Source organism: Sprattus sprattus (genome assembly GCF_963457725.1).
Source record: "Sprattus sprattus genome assembly, chromosome: 16".
NCBI classification, from domain to species: domain Eukaryota; kingdom Metazoa; phylum Chordata; class Actinopteri; order Clupeiformes; family Clupeidae; genus Sprattus; species Sprattus sprattus.
The window spans coordinates 2,226,962-2,246,961 of record NC_137914.1 but is presented as its reverse complement, the minus strand read 5'-3'; the positions used below and the strand labels follow the sequence as shown (position 1 = coordinate 2,246,961).

General features: G+C 44.8%; 4 protein-coding genes across 5 annotated transcripts in view; 2 read left to right on the top strand and 2 right to left on the bottom strand.

The window, feature by feature from the left end:
• Positions 1–2,501: 2,501 nt before the first annotated feature.
• Positions 2,502–7,738, top strand: LOC308377480 (AN1-type zinc finger protein 3 homolog). Of its 2 annotated transcripts, none has more exons than XM_080854158.1 (6): positions 2,502–2,893; positions 4,866–4,906; positions 5,294–5,482; positions 6,412–6,477; positions 6,857–7,027; positions 7,556–7,738. In XM_080854158.1, the coding sequence occupies exons 1-6, from the start codon at positions 2,823–2,825 to the stop codon at positions 7,708–7,710; spliced, it is 693 nt and encodes a 230-aa protein (XP_080710284.1). In that variant the 5' UTR covers positions 2,502–2,822; the 3' UTR covers positions 7,711–7,738. The 2 variants fall into 2 exon arrangements, with proteins under 2 accessions (XP_080710284.1, XP_080710285.1); XM_080854159.1 differs by lacking the exon at positions 2,502–2,893 and adding an exon at positions 4,652–4,743.
• Positions 7,739–10,195: 2,457 nt separating this feature from the next.
• mrps18a (mitochondrial ribosomal protein S18A) lies at positions 10,196–12,389 on the top strand. The gene is made up of 6 exons (XM_080853597.1): positions 10,196–10,354; positions 10,542–10,573; positions 10,773–10,877; positions 11,293–11,416; positions 11,893–11,962; positions 12,096–12,389. Exons 1-6 carry the CDS (start codon positions 10,198–10,200, stop codon positions 12,238–12,240), a joined length of 633 nt encoding a protein of 210 aa, XP_080709723.1. The 5' UTR covers positions 10,196–10,197; the 3' UTR covers positions 12,241–12,389.
• Positions 12,390–12,531: 142 nt separating this feature from the next.
• Positions 12,532–14,334, bottom strand: rsph9 (radial spoke head component 9; the record flags this gene model as incomplete). The annotated part of the gene is made up of 5 exons (XM_080854380.1): positions 12,532–12,692; positions 12,991–13,137; positions 13,572–13,701; positions 13,802–13,970; positions 14,108–14,334. The coding sequence occupies 5 exons, from the start codon at positions 14,332–14,334 to the stop codon at positions 12,532–12,534; spliced, it is 834 nt and encodes a 277-aa protein (XP_080710506.1).
• An 813-nt stretch (positions 14,335–15,147) lies between these two features.
• The window catches only part of tmem63a (transmembrane protein 63A), an 18,856-nt gene continuing 14,003 nt past the window's right edge, over positions 15,148–20,000 (bottom strand). The window contains 2 exon segments of the mRNA XM_080854528.1: positions 15,148–17,104; positions 18,707–18,766. Coding sequence (XP_080710654.1) covers positions 16,967–17,104; positions 18,707–18,766 — 198 coding nt within the window. The 3' untranslated portion in view covers positions 15,148–16,966.

The window sequence follows — 20,000 nt, the reverse complement described above, 5'->3', positions numbered from 1 at the left end:
GATTTGGGTTTAGTAAAGGAGTGGGGATTAGGGTGGGGGTGTAGTGGTCCCTGGAGAAGTGGGTATACTCTTTATTTCTATTAAGCAGCCCATACAGCACAGGATAAACGTCCTGTTTTGAGAAGTGGGTATACCCAATGCTGACTGAAAAATAAGTGGGTATACTCCGTATACCTGCGTATAGGCCTACCCTGGATTACACCACTGGGATTAGGGTGGGGGTGTGGGTGGGGTGCGTGTTGATGCTCTTGGGGCTGTGCTTTCTGTGTTTCATTTCAGACTGTACCATTTTTGTATCGTGCAGGAGAGTGTTTTCAATAAAGCCTTCTGGTTTTTGGAAAACCAGCCACCACGAGACCGGAAAACCGTTCTTTGCTGTGAAGGAACTGGTTTCTCATGGAAGCCGTGCGCCCAGACTTCCCTTCCTTGTCCGTTTGTCCCCCTTCTACGTTTGTGATATTTGCACATTAAACTTTGAAATTCTATCAATTTCTGTGTGTGTCTGTCAGAGCAATCGTGTATGGCGTGTGTTCAACATGATAGGAACAGACTGATGGGTAAATGTTAAACACAGCAGCATTTGTGGCTGATATTAACTAATTGTGAGCTGAACAGCCGAGACACAGCTCTTTCAGTGACACTCCCGACATGCCTATTCTAAGGCTAAAGCCGTTTGGGGTACAGTGGGGTACAGGCTACAGCGGCATGCAAGAGTGTGGACATCCCTGGTCAAGATCTGTGAATAGTCAAGTTAGCAGAAGATGAAGTGGCCTCCAAAAGGCATGACGTTAAAGATGAAACATTCTTTTCAGCGTTCAATTTTCAAAATGAGTGTATTTCTCTGGGTTATGGCTTGCAAAAGGCCATTTCATGCAAATTTCAAAGCTTTATAAATACTCCGACTCCTCAAACCTATGCTCTAAGCAGCTGCCTAAATAATAATATTTAAGTAATGTGTGCTCACGAAGCAAGACAAGGTTTTAAAGAATAGCAAAGTGTTTTCTGGTTTTTTTCCTCTGTTCATAATGTAGTTAAGAAATGGCAGTTAACAGGAATGGTGCAGGTCAACTTGAAGTCTGGAAGGCCAAGAAAGCTTTCGGAGGGAAACACTCGTAAGATTGCCAGAAAGGCAAATCAAACCCCCCCTTTCTTAATGCTAAAGGCCTTCAGGAAGTGAGTGGTGCACTGTTCTACTATGCAGCCACACCTGCTCAAATATTACCTATGACCTCCATCAGAAGACACTTCCCGTGTCCGAAACACAAAGTTCAGCATCAGAAGTTTGCAAAAGGAACATCTAGATGCATTTAGGGAACTGATGAAGTTAAAATGGACTTGTCTGGATGCAGTGAGCAAATGTATTCTTGGAGAAGAGACAGGATAATGATCCACAAAAGGATAGGGGTCCTAACCACACCCCAAAATCCACAACAGACTACCTCAGGAGTGATGATCCTCACAGTTCCCCGACTAAACATCATCGGGAATCTGGTGATAGAATTCAGAAATTGGCCCAAGAATCGCACAGAAGTAGAAGCTTTTTGCTAGGAAAAATGGAAGACCTTCCTGTGAAGAAATATGTCATCTTTAACTGTATGGCTTTTAGAAAGTAGGTATTTTGCTGGCTTAGCTATACCACAGGAACTGGAATTTTGAACAGGGGTGCCCAAACTTTTGCATGCCTCTGAATATGATTGACCTGCAGGTCTTTATTTTGGCAGGTCTCTGCGTGCTGACAGGCCAGATGGCTAGAGGACCACAGTACATATTTCCATTGCCTGTGTCAACCTTGGGCCGTTACAGCCAACTGGATTTCCTTACAATTTTGTATGTGTGGATAGTGCTTAGCCTATTTGTAGTAGTACAATAACATTCAAACCATACACCCCGCCAGCATCTAAGTCAAAGGTTGATCCGGGCTGTCAAGTACAATTTAAAGTGAGAGGATAAAAGTGTTCAAACAATTCAAACAATGTTACCAAATACCTATAATCATTCATTCTTATTTGAATGTATCCCAAAAAAATCACTATGGAGACCATTAGCTGACGAATCAGCTAAAGGATTGTTATGGTATTTGTGGTGGAAACCTACCAAGAGAGGATGAGGGTCACTGCCCTCTAGTGTTGGGAGGAGACGGTGGAGTGTGGTACAATTTATCACTTACCACACACACGGATATAGTTCTGGATAGGCTACTACGTCTACTGGATTTGTTTAGCTTGTATAGACATCTGGTTATCAAGTCTATGCTTCAATGTTGGAAAAAATATATAGTCCAATGAAACAATAGGCTATATCTCAAATCAGAATCCGTATGAATGTCTAGCACTGTGTATCTCTATGTAGCATGTTCATGTGATGAACAGTATGCCTTAAACTCTTCAATCACTTTATTCAACTGCAGCGGCTGCATTCAATACAGCGGCTCGTAACACTATCTTACCACATATTGCATTAGGAATGTAGCTGTTTTGTCTGTTGGAGCGTTTCTGGATCGATTGGTGGTCCCGGTAGTATATGGCTCCCTCTGCTGTCGGCAGAACGAGACAAATTCCAGCTGGTCGCGCTTCCGTGAGGGTTTGCGAGTTCTCCTGTCCGCGTGGAAAACCACTTAAAGGAACAAAAACCGAGTCAGGAATTTGGTGGCCGCCCGTGTCGGCAAAGCTATCCTTCCGTCGACAAAATCCTATATAAAGACCGACGACCGGAGAGGACACAGGTTATTATTAGCCGGTTCCATTTCGCTTGAGGATTCTTCAGACCGACCAGGCCTCCGTTCGATCCCCGGCCTCGCGTATCTCCATCATCAACCGCCTGTCATGGGGGACACCGGTAGCGAACGTAGCAAAGCACCTCAACTTCCGCCTCGCTGCTCTTGTGGATTTTGGGGGTAAGGAGTGTGAAGCTTGTGTATAAGGGTTTTGATAAACATTCTCCATTGAATTTTCAGCAGACGGGAGTGTTATTGTTTTTTTTGCGAGGCTGGGTGGGGGTTGGGTAACTGCTGGGTGTAGGGTACTTTGAAGTTTTTGAACAGAATAGATTAAGCTATACTTTTGCCGGGTCGGCGTAAAGAAACATTGCTTTTAAACAGTGACAAAGCCATTTAAGCGTTTTACACCCGTAACTTTAGTAAACTTTGATAGACAAGGGGATTTTAAGCTCTCCGCGGGTAACAATATCAAGGCTGAAGTCATGGGACGTGCCATTGTAACGTTTGAAGGTCTAACTCTGATCTTTCTGGTGTTCTCCCAACATTCATATGGAGACAAATAGATGGATCGAATAGATGGAGTACGGGATGGGCTGTTTGACCAGACTATGACAGTACATGCTTATGTGTGTGATGTTAATGGAGGGCAAGGTGATGAGGTGTGTGTGTGACGGTGTGTGGACACAAGCACTGATGTCCACTCAGTCAGGATCTAATGTTTTGTTACTTGTATAGTGATTGATTCTTAACGTGTGTCAAGAGCTTGTCATCGGTCTATAGGATAAAGTGAACCACAGTGTAATGTCTGACCTACATGTGTTTGACAGCAACCCAAAACCCTGTAGAATTAGGCCAGTTTTATCCCAGCAGGCACATTCTAATCGTGGGTGATATGGCTTAGAGAGCTTCTCACATACATAGATCCAGATCTTTGATGTGGTGAGGACCATTCTGTTTAGTTCCCCCCATATCCTCAATACATGGCCTCTCGTTCGTTTGTGTGTGTGTGTGTGTGTGTGTGTGTGTGTGTGGGGGGGGGGGGGGGGTAGAACAGGCTTAGCTGTTTTTTCTGATTGTGGCCAGTCAGGTGACCATAGCTTGTGCTCAGGTGAATTGAAGTGTTGGTTATGTTTCACCACAGAACAATGAAGTACAATGTCCTGTGGTGTTCCAGTGTCTTCCTTGACCACAGACTCACCACCACACGCACACATTCGCTCGCTCGCTCACTCACTCACTCACTCACTCAAAAACACTTTAAGTGAAACACAGTTTGTGTATGTAAGCTGGGTCTGATTTGGCAGAACAGATCCGCCGGTTCTGGTGCAGTGGACATACCTAGGGTAACCTACTCCAGGTGATTCTGGCCCGATCTTACAGATGAAAGCTATTTATTTCCCAGTGTAAGATCGCTCATCTGTTTATGCCTAGATCCAACCAACGGAACAGAGCTTGTTCCAACCCATTACATCATGTAGTATAATATGTAGTTACTCCAGCCACGCTAGAGGGCGCTACCCACACATACATGTCAGCCTGCGCGTGAATGAAGTGTGACAATGTCAGTGGCATCCAGATATACACAAAGTGGTGGGACTGCCGAATAAAAAGTCTCCGGCCCTTTTGTGTATGTTACCACCAAAAACTTTAAAGGAAGAGAACTTAGCTGGTCACTTAGGGGCGAGCCGGTTTTTGTGCTCTACGACAGTTAGCTGTGATCGTCGTTTCTCACGTTGCGAGAACTCAGCAAGCCAAGATCCGTGTTTGTCTAATTTTTAGAGAGCTATAAGTGTGTGTAATACACCCATCATTGTTACCTCCAGCAAGGAGGTTATGCGATCGGGTCCGTTAATTTATTTGTCCGTCTGTCTGTCTGTTTGTCTGTTTGTCTGTCTGTCTGTGGACAAGATTTCTCACAAACTACTGGGCGGATCTGTCTGAAGGCAGAGGTGGATATTGGTCCTGGGACATCCCCATTAAAATTTCAGGATGATCCGGATCTGGATTTGTGTACCTCCTTGCTGGAGGTCAGAAATCTCGGATTGCTCTTGTTACCTGTGTGCATGTGTGTGTCTAATATTGTCCTCATTGTAACCGTGTGTGTGTGTGTGTGTGTGTGTGTGTGTGTGTGTGTTCGTGTTCTCTGCAGATCGAGTGAAACCATGAACCTGTGCTCTAAGTGCTTTGCAGGTGAGTGTGTCCTCTTCATCTGCTGCTCTCCTCTTCTCTTTTTTTTCTGCTCTCGTATTCTTCTTCTCTCACTTCTCTTCTCCTCTCATGTCTCCTTCTCTCTTCTCTCCCTGCGTCTCTCCTCACCCCATCCTCTCCTCTTCTCTCACTACCACCTCTTCTCTCTTCCCCACTCCTTTGCTCTCGTCTCTATTCTTCTCTCCCTGTCTCCCTCCGTCTTCTGTTTTTCTTCTCCTCTTGAATCCTTAAGTTGCACCCCTCTCATCACCTCCATATCATTCAGTCCTCAGGATACTGTGTGTGTGTGTGTGTGTGTGTGTGTGTGTGTGTGTGTGTGTGTGTGTTGTCTTTGCACAATTCTCTACTGTGACTTTCTGTGTCTATCAGACGTCCAGACGAAGCAGCCAGAAGATGACTGCAACCCTGAACCCCACCCTAACTCCGACAGGGACCAATCACCAGCGTTTGGCCATGAGACGAGCAGCAGTACTAGCCAATCCGCATCTTCAGCTCCCATAGTCCCAGACATGCCATCCAATGAGGTTGCACCCACCCCAAATCTCACCCCTCAAGAGGGTAAGAGCCGTGCCCACCCCATGGTCAAGTGCTTCACTCGTGCACTGTCAGGTGGATCCTATGCACGACGCGTGGGTTATGATGTTGCTGTATAATGGTTGACTATCAGAGTACAGTGGTATCTGATCTTTTGTCATGGGTTAGATGTTTAAGCAAGTTGTTGCAGCAATTGAGTCATAAAGAAATAAAAGCTTGTAAGCGGAGGCAACAACACTGATGACGTGTCCAAGTTTGCGCATCAGTAGAGGTATGGCTAACTGTAAGGCCTTTGCTATGTTATCAAAAGGACAAACCCGAACTCACTTCAGCAAGGCTAGCCAGCCTCTGTGGGGATTCTCAAAAATCAGGAGAAGTTCCGATGTTTTTTTCCCCAATTTGGGGATGTAATAATTGTCTTGTCTGCGAGTAATCTACCTATTGAGTTGTGTTATGTTAGTGGATGGGTTCTGTATCTGTGTTGAGGGATCCATGTGTGGATATATTTATGAGAGCTGTGTGTGTGTGTATGAGGTGTATGTCTGAGGTGTATGGTATGTTTTTATTAGGGGTGCGATTATGAGGTTTGTGTGTGTGTGTGTCATTATGTATGGTATTTATTTATAAGGGCAGTGTGTGTGTTTATGAGGTGAGTATCTGTGTGTGTCTATGTAAATATGTATTAATATGTGTGTGTATGGTATGTTTTTATAAGGGCTATGAGTGTCTGTGTATGGTATGTATTTATAAAGGCTGTGTGTGTGTGTGTCAGTTTATGAGGTGAGTGTCTGTCTGTACGGTTTATGTTTGAGTATGGTATGTATTTATAGGGGCTGTGTGTGTGTGTGTGTGTGTGTGTGTGTGTGTGTGTGGTTTGTGTAGTATGTATTTATAAGGGCTGTGTGTGTGTGTGTGTCATTATGAGGTGTGTGTTGCTCTGCTCTTGTCTACAGAATCCTCCAGTACAGACTCCGCCCACAGCACTCTACACACACCCACCAAACGCATCTGTGATTCAGGTACATCTCTACAGCCGTATGTGTGTGTGTGTGTGTGTGTGTGTGTGTGTGTGTGTGTGTGTGTGTGTTAAACAAATAGCAGCTTGTGTATAGATGTATGCATGTTTCTTAGTTTAATATTGTGTGTGTATGTAATGTGTAAATAAAAAAATCTTGCCTGAGGGACTACATGAGGTATATTGCCTAGGTGTGTGTCTGTGTGTGTGTGTGAGTGATGCGTGCAAGACAAGATGAGTAAAGAGAAGATAAATCAAATGTACTGTGCTCCTCTCTTCTATAAGACTGAGGTTCTGTCAGTGTGTGATTTGTGTGTGTGTGCGTGCGTGTGTGTGTGTGTGTGTGTGTGTGTGTGTGTGTGTGTGTTTGTGTGTTCCATTAGACTGTGGCTCTGAGAGTGATGTCTCACCAGTGAAGAAAGCTTGCCTGGGGGAGGAGCTAAGTGAAGGGGAGGGGTCGAGCGGCGTGACCAAGCAGAAGAGGCGGAGACGTTGTCACCTCTGCCAGATCAAACTGGAGCTGGTGCAGCAGGAGCTGGGGTCTTGCCGCTGTGGTGAGAATACACACCACCTTACACACATTCCTTACACATCACACACACCATACACTACATACACTCACAGACACACACACCACACAAGTTACACACACCTTACAAGTCACACACACACACACCGTACACGTCACATACACCTTACACATCTTCCACACACACACACACACACACATATACACACACACACATCACACGAGCACCACATATGTCACACGGTACACACATACACACACACCTTACACACACCTTACAATCACATACACACACACCTTACACATACCTCACAATCACACACACACACACACATACCTTATGCATACCTCACAATCACATATACACACACACCTTACACATACTCACACGTCACAATCTTACACGCACCATATACATCACAGACACACACACACACACACACTCACACACACACACACAAAATTACTACACTTACACATGCTGTAGACATACTGCTACAGACACACTCAAATGTATTTCTCAATTTAAGGTCATGTCTCTCCTGTCTCCAAGGTCATGTCTTCTGCATGCTGCACCGGTTGCCAGAGCAACACGACTGCATGTTCGACCACCTGGCTCGTGGCCGCGAGGAGGCGTCGCTTAAGATGGTCAAACTCGACCGCAAGGTGGGCCGGTCTTGCCAGCGAATTGGAGAGGAGTGCTCATGAGACTCCGCCCATTGTGGGAGTGGCTATACCGCAGAACATGGGGCGGGGGGGGGGGGGGGGGGGGGGAGAAGAATTTGGGGGGAGGGGGTGGTTAGGGAGGGGTTGGTTAGGGGTTGGCGACTGTCGACCCCCCCCAGGACTAATCAGCAGCCCCCACACTGCGAGCCCAAGGCTGGGAACCATGGACTAGACTTGTCTCTCTAGGTGCAGAGCTGTCCACTTCACTATAGTACACCTCTGCTTCCAGCAGGGGGCGACGCCCATCTGAGCTGCACTATGCCTTAATGCACAGGAGTGAGGGATGAGCTTCTGTCCTCCACCTCCTTTTTCTCTCTCTCTCTCTTCCTCTCTCTCTCTCCCTCCCTCCCACGCTTCTCCTATGGCTCCGCCCAATCACCAGACCTCCTGAGCCACGCCCACTGATCCCGCCTATAGAACACTCTCAGGGGTCCGAGGGCATGACCCCTAACCTTTTGGTCCAGGAGAGCTTTCTGCCCTGTGACTATCAGGCTCTGAATTGTGTGTGTGTGTGTGTGTGTGTGTGTGTGTGTGTGTGTCTAACTAAGACAAAGACGCTACATCATTTCTGGGGTCAAACTCATATCCAATGACGGTGGAGTGATGCCCTCTAAGACTCCTCCCTCGTTGAAAGCAACATGGTTGCCAGGAGCAACAAGGGCCACCCTGGCTGGTCCTCAGCACAGCTGACTGACTGCTCTGCGGTGTTGTCGTCCTTCTCTCCTCTCCCTTTCGTTTTTTCTTAAAGCTGATCTCACTCTCACTCGTATGGCTTTCTTCATCGAGGACATGGCCTGAAGAGGATCATAAGGTTTTCTCTGGTTTGACATTAAAATGTTTTTGTTTTGTTTTTTGAGTCATGATTATGCGACCCCTGGTTGATGTATGTGCTAAGTCAAAGAAACTTTATTTAAACCTGTAATGTTACCTTTACTCCCATACTTCCCACCTGTGTGGGACTATGTATGTAGTTAGAAGTTTGAAAAAAAAAAAAAAAAGAGCTTAATCATGTTTGATTGTGATTTGATTTTGAGGGGGGGATTGAATGTGGGGGTTGAATAAAGCTGATTGGCTCAGGTGTGCGCTGACCTCTGAACCTTCATGATGTCATGCCCTGTGTTAATGACTACTTCAGGTGGAGGAAGTAAAATTTACAAACGTAGCCACCAACATTTCAAACGATTTATGGCGAGTTTTTAAAAAGGCAACTTTAGAAATGTTGTGGTGGAGAATCATAGAGGGGACTATTGGCCATAGCGGCAATGGGGGCCATGCCTTACAATTTAATTGGCATATGTTCTTGGATATTTAATGTGTATAATATAATATGTTCTCCGTGTTCCCAGTGTCACCCTGCAGAATTGTTTTGAAGACTTCATATTTGACATAAATGTCTCTTCAATAAGGAGCTTTTCCCACTGCGCTAAACTCCACTCCGGAGAGATCAGGGGTTGTGGCGTTTTGTGTTGTAAGTGACGTATTATTTGTGTTACCGGTGACATAAATAATTGATAATACGTGGCGGAGGCTAAGAAAAGGGAAAACCAAGCCACTTGCCACTCATGAGTGTCCATTTAATAGACTTCCATATGTGGAAGTTAGCCCCGTCCCCGCATATATTGTTGAGGACATAGCCACTGCGTATTTTTTTAGGCTTTGGGTATTTTATTAAATGATAATAGACCTGACGAAGACCAAGATCCATACATTAACGCAGCGTTTCATGCTGGACTGTGTACATACACTAGAGGGTGAAGAGCAGTGGGGAGAGCACGCGTCCCTGAGGTGCACCAGTGCTGACTGACCGGGTGCTGGATGTTGTTTAACCCAGCTTCACCTATATTCTCTATAAGATTATCCCCCTCTATTGACTCTTTCAAGTCCAGGCACAAACCCTACTTTTATTCCTTAGCATTTGGATCCCCCTGATTTTAGTTAATAATTTGTATATTTGCTTTCTGTTGGAGGTGTTTCTGTTCTTTTGATGTGTATAGATCGAAATACAATTAAATATTAAAACAAATAGAAAACAGAAACATAGCAAATAGATCACACAAAAAAATCCAAATAGAAAAACAGAAGCAGCTCACTCAACTAAGCATTTGTTTTGTGTCTGTTTTCTATTTGTTTTAATATTTAATTGTATTGTGATTTAATTGTACAGCACGTTAGTCAGAGTGAGCTGTTTTTAAATGTGCTCTATAAATACATTTGACTTGACTTGACCTACCAAAGAACCAAACGGACCCCCTTATCATTTTAACTTCCGGGTCGTGTTTAACGCTACCTGTCACAATACATTTTTTTTTTTTTTTTTTTTTTAAAAGACACCAACGTTGATGGTGATGGACCAACAGTTGTTATGTGCCCTATACAAATGTTAGTCTTTGTCACTTCAATAGAATGTGACAATGTGATACAATAAAATATTACTTCCGCTCTAGCACAAGCTGAAAGGTCACGGGGAACATGGCGGCGCACAGGGTGATGAAGTCGGTATTGACATGCTTTTCAAATGCCCAGCGCATACTGTCAAAACCCGGCGGCTTCCCCACATTACAGAACGTGAACCCGTTGCCACAGCTCGCTGCGTTCGGGTATGTTCCTAGTCGCGGGATCGTAAAAGGTAAGCGTCCGTGTAACTGTAATAAATGTCGCACGTAGCTTTCCTTACCCAAAGTTAGCTCGGGCTGGCTAGTGTTACGTTTGTCACTTAACCTCAGCAGTTCCATGTGCGTGGTTTGTTGAAAGACAAATAACATAACAGGGGGGAGATTCACTAACGTTAACTATTGAATATCTCTGTCTTTCAGTGGTGGAGAAACAAGAGGGTAAAACCACAACCGTAAGTAACCAAGCCTTTGTGAAATGCCTCAATGTTAGCAGCTTGTAAAGGGTTAACCCTCAACGTCGGGTCTTTAAGTGGCTGTATGTATAGGCTAGCTGGCCACAAAGGGTAGGCTGAAAGTCTTTTATTAGGGGAAAATAGTTGAATGTGAAAATAAACATCTGATTGTGTGTGTGTGTGTACATGTGTTTTTCAGGTAGAGGGATTGACTGTTGAATCCCCTGCAAGTCCTGTGCCACCCAACCCCTCCGCTAACTGCCCTATCTACAGATGGAACCTCCAGAACAAATACGGCTACACTGTAAGTGTGTGTCAGAACTTTTGTCCTATAATCTGTGTGGTTTTGAGTGCTTGTTGTCGGTGTGGATGTTGCTGCGTGTGCTGTTGCAGTGGGTACAGTGCTGTGCGATGCAAACTTCACTCCCTGGCACCACATGGGTTTTAGCCTCCTTGCAAGCAAGCCCGCCTCCTATGCCCAAGGTTGTATGTTCCAGTCCCGTGCGAGACTGTGTTTGTCTATGCATTGCATGTTACATTTGTTACTGAATTTGTGGTGTAATAGTATGTCTGTTGATTAAGTGAATGTTCTATGTGTGTGTTTGAGAGAGTTCAAGTTTTTTTTTTTTAAGGCAGTTGTTGCTGTGCGTGTTCATTTGTGTGTGTGTGTGTGTGTGTGTGTGTGTGTGTGTGTGTGTGTGTGTGTCTCCCTCTGCTAGGACGTGCTGCTGCTCAGTCAGTTCATCCGCTCTGATGGGGGCATGTTGTCACGGCGAGTAACGGGACTCTGCACTCCTGAACATTACAAGATCGCAGCATGCGTCCGCATGGCCCAGCGAGCAGGTGTGTGTGTGTGTATGGCCCAGCGAGCAGGTGTGTGTGTTTGTGTGCAGTTGTGTGTATGGCCCAGCGAGCAGGTGTGTGTTTGTGTGCAGTTGTGTGTATGGACCAGCGGGCAGGTCTGTGTGTGTATGTTTGTGTGTGTGTGCAGTTGTGTGTACAGTTGTGTGAACATGGACCAGTGAACAGGTGTGTGTGTGTCTGTGTGTGCAGTTGTGTGAACATGGACCAGTGAACAGGTGTGTGTGTGTCTGTGTGTGCAGTTGTGTGTACATGGACCAGTGGGCAGGTGTGTGTACACACATGGCCCAATGAGCAAGTCAGAGTTTGTATGTATGCAGTAGTTAGATAATACACTGGTCCTTTTATTATTTGTGTGTGTTGGCTTACATTATTTGTGTGTGCTTGCATCATCTATAATATTTTGTTGGGGGTGTGTGTGTGTGTGTGTGTGTGTGTGTGTGTGTGTGTGTTCTCAGGTCTGCTTCCGGACCATAAGCCCACTCTTCCAGAGGGTCATGTTCCTAAGCCCAAACCACAGCTCAACAGGTGTGTGTGTGTGTGTGTTGTTTGTCCACTTTTCTGCACTCCCAAAAAAAACAATGCCAGATCAGATGTATAATGTATATAGACTCAGTAAGAGCTTGAGGAGTGTCTGATGTGCCATGTGTGTGTTTTGCAGATACCTGTCGCGTTGGTCAGTAGGCACAACCAGACCCATCTATAAAAGCGGGTTGAAATGGTGTAAAAAGCGGATGGCTGTGGGAGACCCCATCCTCAAAAACAACATTCAATATGGGAAAAGACCCATCCGCTACTGGCACTGACACACGCACACACACACACTTCATACTCAAGATCATTGAGTATAAGCCACACATTACAGTCGTACTTGTGGAGGGCGGGGGGTATATATGTAAATATGAAACTGTGTGATGAATTTGTGACAGTTATTGTTACATCACATTTATTGTGTAAATAAAATCAGTCATGAAAAATGAACTTGGATACCTGGTGTGTATATATATATGTGTGTGTGTGTGTGTGTGTGGGCTGTGTTTGTCACTCTCATCGTCTGTGATAAATTCTGTACACATGTAAACTAAAGTGTGTGTGGTTTACAGCATAAAAGGCAGGTCCAGGTTCTTAAGGCCGGGTCCCATATAGATGTATCCATGCTGTGGAGTTTCAGGGATGTGGAAGAAACTCAAACCCAACCAGAGGAGGGAGCGCAGAACACACACACTGCTGCCTCGCTCAAACTGGATACTCCACGACCCTAAAACACACACACACACACACACTCAGATTACACACACACACACATACTGAGATAAAACACCAACACACTCCGAAATAAACACGCACATAATCGAATCATTTTATGTTCAAGTTTAAATCAAGAATGCTGAGACTGAGAATAACACAAACTCACATCCTCAACCAGTCAGGATAACATCCATGCACAGTCTAATTCGCCTGTCTCTCACATACACACTTAACACACACACACACATCCCTTCACTTCTAACTCTTTCTCTGCTGCATCTGATGTATACTGCTGACATGGTACACACCTTTAGGTATGTCTTCGCTAAGACGGTCCAGGAAGTCTCTGCAGGGGTCAGACTCTGCCGTCTCCAGGATGGACATCTTTCTGGGTCGCTTGGGCTCACTGAAGTGCAGGTAGTTACTCAGCTTACCAGCTTCACCAAAGGACAGACCTGCAAGAGCACTACTCTCATTAAATTCTGCTGTAAGTATACAGTTACTAATATTTGAGCTAGTTATAGTGCACTTGGAGGCCTGCTAATGTGTGCAGGTAGCTGCACAGCTTCGCAAGGTAATTCGTAGAAAGACGTGCAAAAGCATTACTTGCTGTGCAGTGCGCTGGTCATAAATGCAGATGTAAATGCATACTAAGTAGCCTACTGATGTCTGTGCTGGTGAGAGCGTTATTAGAATACAGTTAAAGTAGTTACCTTTATTTATATTTCAAATTGTTACATGCATTTTGTTGCTTAATGCAGTATTCTTAATTTCTTAATGCTGTTTTGATTGATTCTACCCCCCAAATGTTTTGGAAAAAAGCGAGCATAATGGTGCGTTTGAGAACTCGGATCCTACCTATAGGACCTTCAAAGGTTAACCGACTCACCCTCAAAGCTGCGGTTTTTCTGCACGGTCCCGTGGGGATTCTTGATATAAGCACCCCGTGGCACAACAGACACCTCTTGATCAATGCCAGCCACGGTAGTGGCCAAGCGCTTTTCTTCATTAACCCTTATCTGCGAAACAATGGTGGAAGCGACTTCAAGTTTCTGAGTTGAGTTTCTGCATGAAAGTTAAGGCAATGTCCTGAATAACTTATTTTTTTATTTGTTTTACCATAATTTGCTCCTCCTGCGCCTCGTCTCCCTCCCCAAATCGCCGGGTCTCCGTAAACTCGTACTCGTGTGAGGGGTCTCCTATGAAGCGCCCACTTGCTGCCATGTTGACGTCTGCGATCATCTCGTCCGTGGGTGGTGGCATCAGGTTCCAGTCCATGCAATTCAAACTGAATACATAAAGCCAACGCTTTAACATCGATTGAACCAACTGATGAGTATACAACACTCTTGGCTAGTAGGCCAAGATATAATAGCTAGATTACATCCAGAGAGCCAAACGTAGGTAGATCGACGTTTGCCTTACCTGTATAATGCCTTCTTATCGCTCATCTCATCGTCTGTTACACCCTGAGCGATAAAATAATCTCCCTTTATACCAAGGATCTTTCCCCAAAACAGAACACGTTTAAACTTATAGTTTTTCTGCAAGATGATCAGTGAGGTCTTAAGAGCTGATTTCTGCTCACTGCTCAGGGTTAGACCTGCGCCAGAGACTAAATCTAAAGAGTAAAACAGACTAGTAGAATCCATTTTAAAACACTTAACGAAAATATAGGAACACTCTAAGGGCAAAAAAAACTAAATTTGCGAAACGTAAAACAAAGTAAAGTAACAGCTAACTATACAACTTCACGAAATTCCTGCTAGTTTGCTAGCTACACATTTCAAGATTTGGTTGCTATTGTAAACAAAATCCTAGTTACGCGTAGTCATGGCAACAGGTACTCCACTTCCTGTAGCTTTTGGAAAAACGGAATTTGTATTCTGCTGACAGAACACTGATTTTACATTAGCCAAAGTCACCAAAATGGGTTGAACCTGAAATGGTATTATTAACAATCTTCCTGAAACTACCGTGCGTAACATTGTTTGAAGGAAGAACACAAACCAAACTAAATGTATTAAGTGTTCACTGCCACTTCTGAGTAGTTAAGTTCTTTCAGGACCAGGGTCAGTTACTGTTGGGAATAAAGACTATGGAGTGTGCGGTGCACAGACTCGTCTCAAACATAGAACTATGTCGACATACGGTCTGTCAATTAGACGAATTACTTGCGGAGACAGATGACGAGCGGAAATGGAGAACCCAAATGTGTCAGACAGGACGACAGGGGAAGCAGGATGAGTATGACAGATTTAAATAATTAGAGACGGAGAGAGAGAGAGAAGAAAACAGGAAAAAGTGCCGGGCACACACTTCAGTCTGACACTCTTTGACACAAACCTGATGTGAAGGCTACCACATGAAATTACAATTATGAATGAATGATTAATTAATTGAATGAATGAATGAATGAATGAATGAATGAACTCTGTTACTTTCTTCAGTATAGAAATACAGTTTTAATACACACAAACAACCACCCATACACAGTAACTCAAATTTGTTCATCGTAATAACATCATTTCATCATAAGCATTAAAGCAGCATAAGTAGCCTATGTACAGTCAATCAAAGTATAAAAGCAACATCATAAAGAACTTTTAGTGCTGTTCTATACAGAAAAGTTGCCGCCCTGACATGTTACATTAGGTTTGTAGGTAAGATGAAAGTTACGTATGATTAGGTTTCCTTTGGCCAACTCAGGTGTGATATTTGCTTTGGCAGTTGGTTGCGTTGAAAGAAATATCGCACAGCTGCCTAGAAAGAGGCTGGCATTGCTGGACGAGGGTCACAATGCCCATATGGCAACCGATTGGCCATCTCTGCCACACATTTTCCCGAGGCCCAGCAGAGATGCGTGTAAGTTTATTATGATATAATACTATATTAATTACAACTGATTTGCCATCTCTGTCAAACATTTGCCCCAGCACACTAGAGGCACACTAATCCATACTTGTGCCTTAACACTGTTGGGCATGAAATGTGTTTGGAAATGTTTTCCTCATTAAATGGACTGACTGCAACAAAAGAAAGCTAGTGCATATATCAGAGTTGTAAGATATCCCTCATTTCCCACTTTGTGTGCAGTTTATTGGATTGAAATTGACATTATAGAAATAAATGTGTGTGTTTGTTAATTGCCTATCCTGCCTGTCAGTCCTCTCTTCAGAGCAGCCCTTAAATTGATAGCAGTGACTCCGGGGAAAAGTTTGACATTCCCTTAATGATCTGGTCTCTCCCTTAAACACACAATGCCACCTTGGAAAGACACTCTCCTCTGGATCAATAAGATCTTTGATTCACTCTCCCCTTTTGACATCAATATCCCCTGGACTGGTCACAGCCCTGAGGCACATGGCAGTGGACCCTGGCATGGATTTGGCTCTGATCTGGCACGTATCCAACCCAGGCCTGGCACAGGTCTGGCTCAGGTCTGGCACAGCCTCGTTATAGCATCAGCTGCCTGATGAGGCCCCATCTGTCCCTTGAGACTTCCCTCACTTCAGTAAGACTCTAAAGAGCTGGTCTCCTACATAAGGCTTTCTGGATGGAAGACATGGTTCAATGACTTAACATGACAAATGGATTTGAATATTCTCATGGTTTACGTGAACCTCTAACAAGTGAGGTTACAGATGCATATTTACCTGCATGTTTTCTGGGGGAGTGCAATGGCTAGCCACTGGTTCAGTTTAACTAAGTTATATTTGTGGACAACCGTATCAGCTACTTGAATGAATAAACAAACTGGGTCCAGTGACTGACCGACCAACCAGTTCCCTTGTGAAGACACTGATTGGGTCCCGTAAGTGACCAATCATGTCCAGAGAGCAACTGATAAGGTCCAATCAATGAATGACTTTGGCTTTAATAAACAAATTGGGTCCAGTGACTGACCGATCAACCAGTTCCCCCGTGAAGACACTGATTGGGTCCCGCAAGTGACCAATCATGTCCAGAGAGCAACTGATAAGGTCCAATCAATGAATGACTTTGGCTTTAATAAACAAATTGGGTCCAGTGACTGACCGACCAACCAGTTCCCTTGTGAAGACACTGATTGGGTCCTGTAAGTGACCAATCACGTCCAGAGAGCAACTGATAAGGTCCAATCAATGAATGACTTTGGCTTTCGCAGGCAGTCTTTGGTAGGGGTAGGCAGGCTTCGGCTGTGGCTTTAAAATTTCTCCTGAAAATGTCAACTCTAAGGCTGAAAAGAGTATTACACCCTCTGGTCGTCATGGCTTCGGGCAACACAGGTGTGTGTGTCCCCATCTAAGTTTCCAGCGGTGAGTCCTCTTCTGCACTCAAGATGGTGGGGCTGCAGTCCGTGGACCCGTAGGATTGGCTGAAAGCATGGCTGTCTGACCAATCATTCTCAGGGTCAGAGGTCAACACTCTGGGGGCATATACCTGTCAACGAAAAACACAGACAACCATGTGAGTGTGTCCCTTTCATGAAAGGGGAGTGAGTTTAGTTTAAGCTCTCGGAGTCTATATAAGTGTTTGTGCTGTTGTGTTGTGCAGGGTGAACTGTTAAGCGTTTGGCATGTGTTTGGGTGGGTAAGGGTGTATTTGTAGGCTAAAGGCCGAAATACACTTCTGCATCATCAATTTCCGTCCTCGAAACGGATGGGCTGTCGGACGGATTCAGACGGTTTTGGACGTACTCTTTCTGACTTACACTTCTTCGACCGCTGTGGGTGCTGTAAACAATTCACCGCCAGAACACTGGGTGGGGTAACGGCTTTTTGTCGAGTCCGGAGCTCCTCCATAACGTCTCTGTCAGAAGTCATTGACTGTTCTTCTCCCTCCTCCCATATTTCACTGGACTGTTAAGCAGCGTTGGACCAGTGCAGCAGGTGTAGTCACATGAGTCTTGGAGACATGTAGCTTTAAAACAGGGAGAGTGTATAATGCTATGCTAATGCTGAATACATTCTTTTTTGGGGGGTTATTTTTGTCATATTCAGATTTGCAATGATGATTGCTGGGTCATAAGTATGCTGTTGTCCAATGTCAAGTCTCTATTTGATCATGTGACAAGACATGTGACATAGATCATTTAGACGCAACATCTGAACGCCAAGACCGACAAGCTGACTGAGCAGAGCCAGAGGCAGAACACACCACACCTGCAAGCTGACACGATGGCTTTCAAACATAAAAGTGGTGATGCATGAACATGGACAGGATAGCCAGACCATTCAGCCTCTCCTGCTTCTCAGTTAGGTCTTAATGAGTTTAAATTTGGAAAAGGGTCGCTCGGCTGTTGCCACTGCCAGAAACAAAAGGAGGGCAGTGCACACGGAGGCAAAATAAGAGACTGCGGAACTGCTGAACAATCTTTCCTCTAAAGCAGGCCCTGAATGACACAAGATGTGCACGAAACGTTATTCCTATGTCCCTGTTGTAGTGGTCAGACAGCATTTTGCCTATAGTCATATGTTTCATCATTGACTGCTGGGCGGGTCCGGCCAAACAATTAAGAAATTATACTCGCTCGGATGGGGCTGGGACACATCAGCGATAAGGCATTGAACATTTTATATTTAAAATATCTTAATAAGTGGTGAATTCAACGTGCCTGCTTCACATTAAGCAGAAGTTCGTTTATTGACACATCTAAGGACGGCCACAGCGCTTTGAAACGATGTGTTTATAGGTTACATTTTTCAAAGGAAGGTTTTAACATTAGATGGTGGACCGGGATGAAAATGTGACCTGGACCTATGATCTGAACATTTTGATTGTCGTCGGGAAATGATGTCGTTGGGAAATAATGTTGTTAGTGGACCAATCACAGCCAAGGGGGTATCCGTCGCTATACGAAAAGTTAGGAAAATCAGGAGGTGGATGGGCGTTCCACCTGGGAGAAGGTGTTGCCAAGGCAGTCCCATGTGGCCGTCTCCGTCCAAAATGCACAAGTATGAATTAAGCTTTATGTTTGACATATTAACTATTAACGTGTGTGTGTGTGTGTGTGTGCGTGTGCGTGTGTGGTTTTGCACCTACCAGGCCTGCAGGGTTGGGTGATGCACACTCCACCCTGTCCTCCCCCTCCTCTTCCTTTGACTGAGAACAGACCACAAAAGCACAACTCACTCTAACATCAGCTGCAAAAGAACAACTCACTCTAACATCAGCTGCAAAAGCACAACTCACTCTAACATCAGCTGCAAAAGCACAACTCACTCTAACATCAGCTGCAAAAACATCACCCTCCCAAACAGTGCCCAACTTAACATCACCTGGCCCAACCTCTTTGTTTTTCCATTGTTTAATAACTTAATATGTGTATTGTTTATTGTTTATTGTTTATTGTGTATGTTTATTGTTTGCACCAACATCCCACAAAAAATTCCTGGTAGGTGAAAACCTCCTTGGCAGTAAAAACCTTTCTGATTCTGGTGTGTAAAACTCACCCTGTAGTTGTGGGGGCTGAGATGTGTGTGTGTGAGTGTTAAAACTCACCCTGTAGTTGTGGGGGCTGAGATGTGTGTGTGTGTGTGTGTGTGTGTGTGTGTGTGTGTGTAAAACTCACCCTGTAGTTGTGGGGGCTGAGATCTGATGTGTGTGTGTGTAAAACTCACCCTGTAGTTGTGGGGGCTGAGATGTGTGTGTGTGTGTTAAAACTCACCCTGTAGTTGTGGGGGCTGAGATGTGTGTGTGTGTGTGTTAAAACTCACCCTGTAGTTGTGGGGGCTGAGATGTGTGTGTGTGTGTGTTAAAACTCACCCTGTAGTTGTGGGGGCTGAGATGTGTGTGTGTGTGTGTGTGTGTGTGTTAAAACTCACCCTGTAGTTGTGGGGGCTGAGATGTGTGTGTGTGTGTGTTAAAACTCACCCTGTAGTTGTGGGGGCTGAGATGTGTGTGTGTGTGTTAAAACTCACCCTGTAGTTGTGGGGGCTGAGATACTTGAAGTGGCCAAAGACGGATGTGTGTGTGTGTGTGTTAAAACTCACCCTGTAGTTGTGGGGGCTGAGATGTGTGTGTGTGTGTGTAAAACTCACCCTGTAGTTGTGGGGGCTGAGATGTGTGTGTGTGTGTGTTAAAACTCACCCTGTAGTTGTGGGGGCTGAGATGTGTGTGTGTGTGTGTTAAAACTCACCCTGTAGTTGTGGGGGCTGAGATGTGTGTGTGTGTGTGTAAAACTCACCCTGTAGTTGTGGGGGCTGAGATGTGTGTGTGTGTGTGTTAAAACTCACCCTGTAGTTGTGGGGGCTGAGATGTGTGTGTGTGTGTGTGTTAAAACTCACCCTGTAGTTGTGGGGGCTGAGATGTGTGTGTGTGTGTGTTAAAACTCACC

What these genes read in the sequence shown, in the direction of transcription:
- LOC308377480 (XM_080854158.1), top strand. Translation starts at nt 2,823, where the DNA reads ATGGGGGACACCGGTAGCGAACGTAGCAAAGCACCTCAACTTCCGCCT. An exon ending in GTGCTCTAAGTGCTTTGCAG is followed by an intron (nt 4,907 to 5,293) that starts GTGAGTGTGTCC and finishes TGTGTCTATCAG; the next exon opens with ACGTCCAGACGAAGCAGCCA. An exon ending in GCTGGGGTCTTGCCGCTGTG is followed by an intron (nt 7,028 to 7,555) that starts GTGAGAATACAC and finishes CCTGTCTCCAAG; the next exon opens with GTCATGTCTTCTGCATGCTG.
- mrps18a (XM_080853597.1), top strand. Translation starts at nt 10,198, where the DNA reads ATGGCGGCGCACAGGGTGATGAAGTCGGTATTGACATGCTTTTCAAAT. An exon ending in TAGTCGCGGGATCGTAAAAG is followed by an intron (nt 10,355 to 10,541) that starts GTAAGCGTCCGT and finishes TCTGTCTTTCAG; the next exon opens with TGGTGGAGAAACAAGAGGGT. An exon ending in AAGAGGGTAAAACCACAACC is followed by an intron (nt 10,574 to 10,772) that starts GTAAGTAACCAA and finishes TGTGTTTTTCAG; the next exon opens with GTAGAGGGATTGACTGTTGA.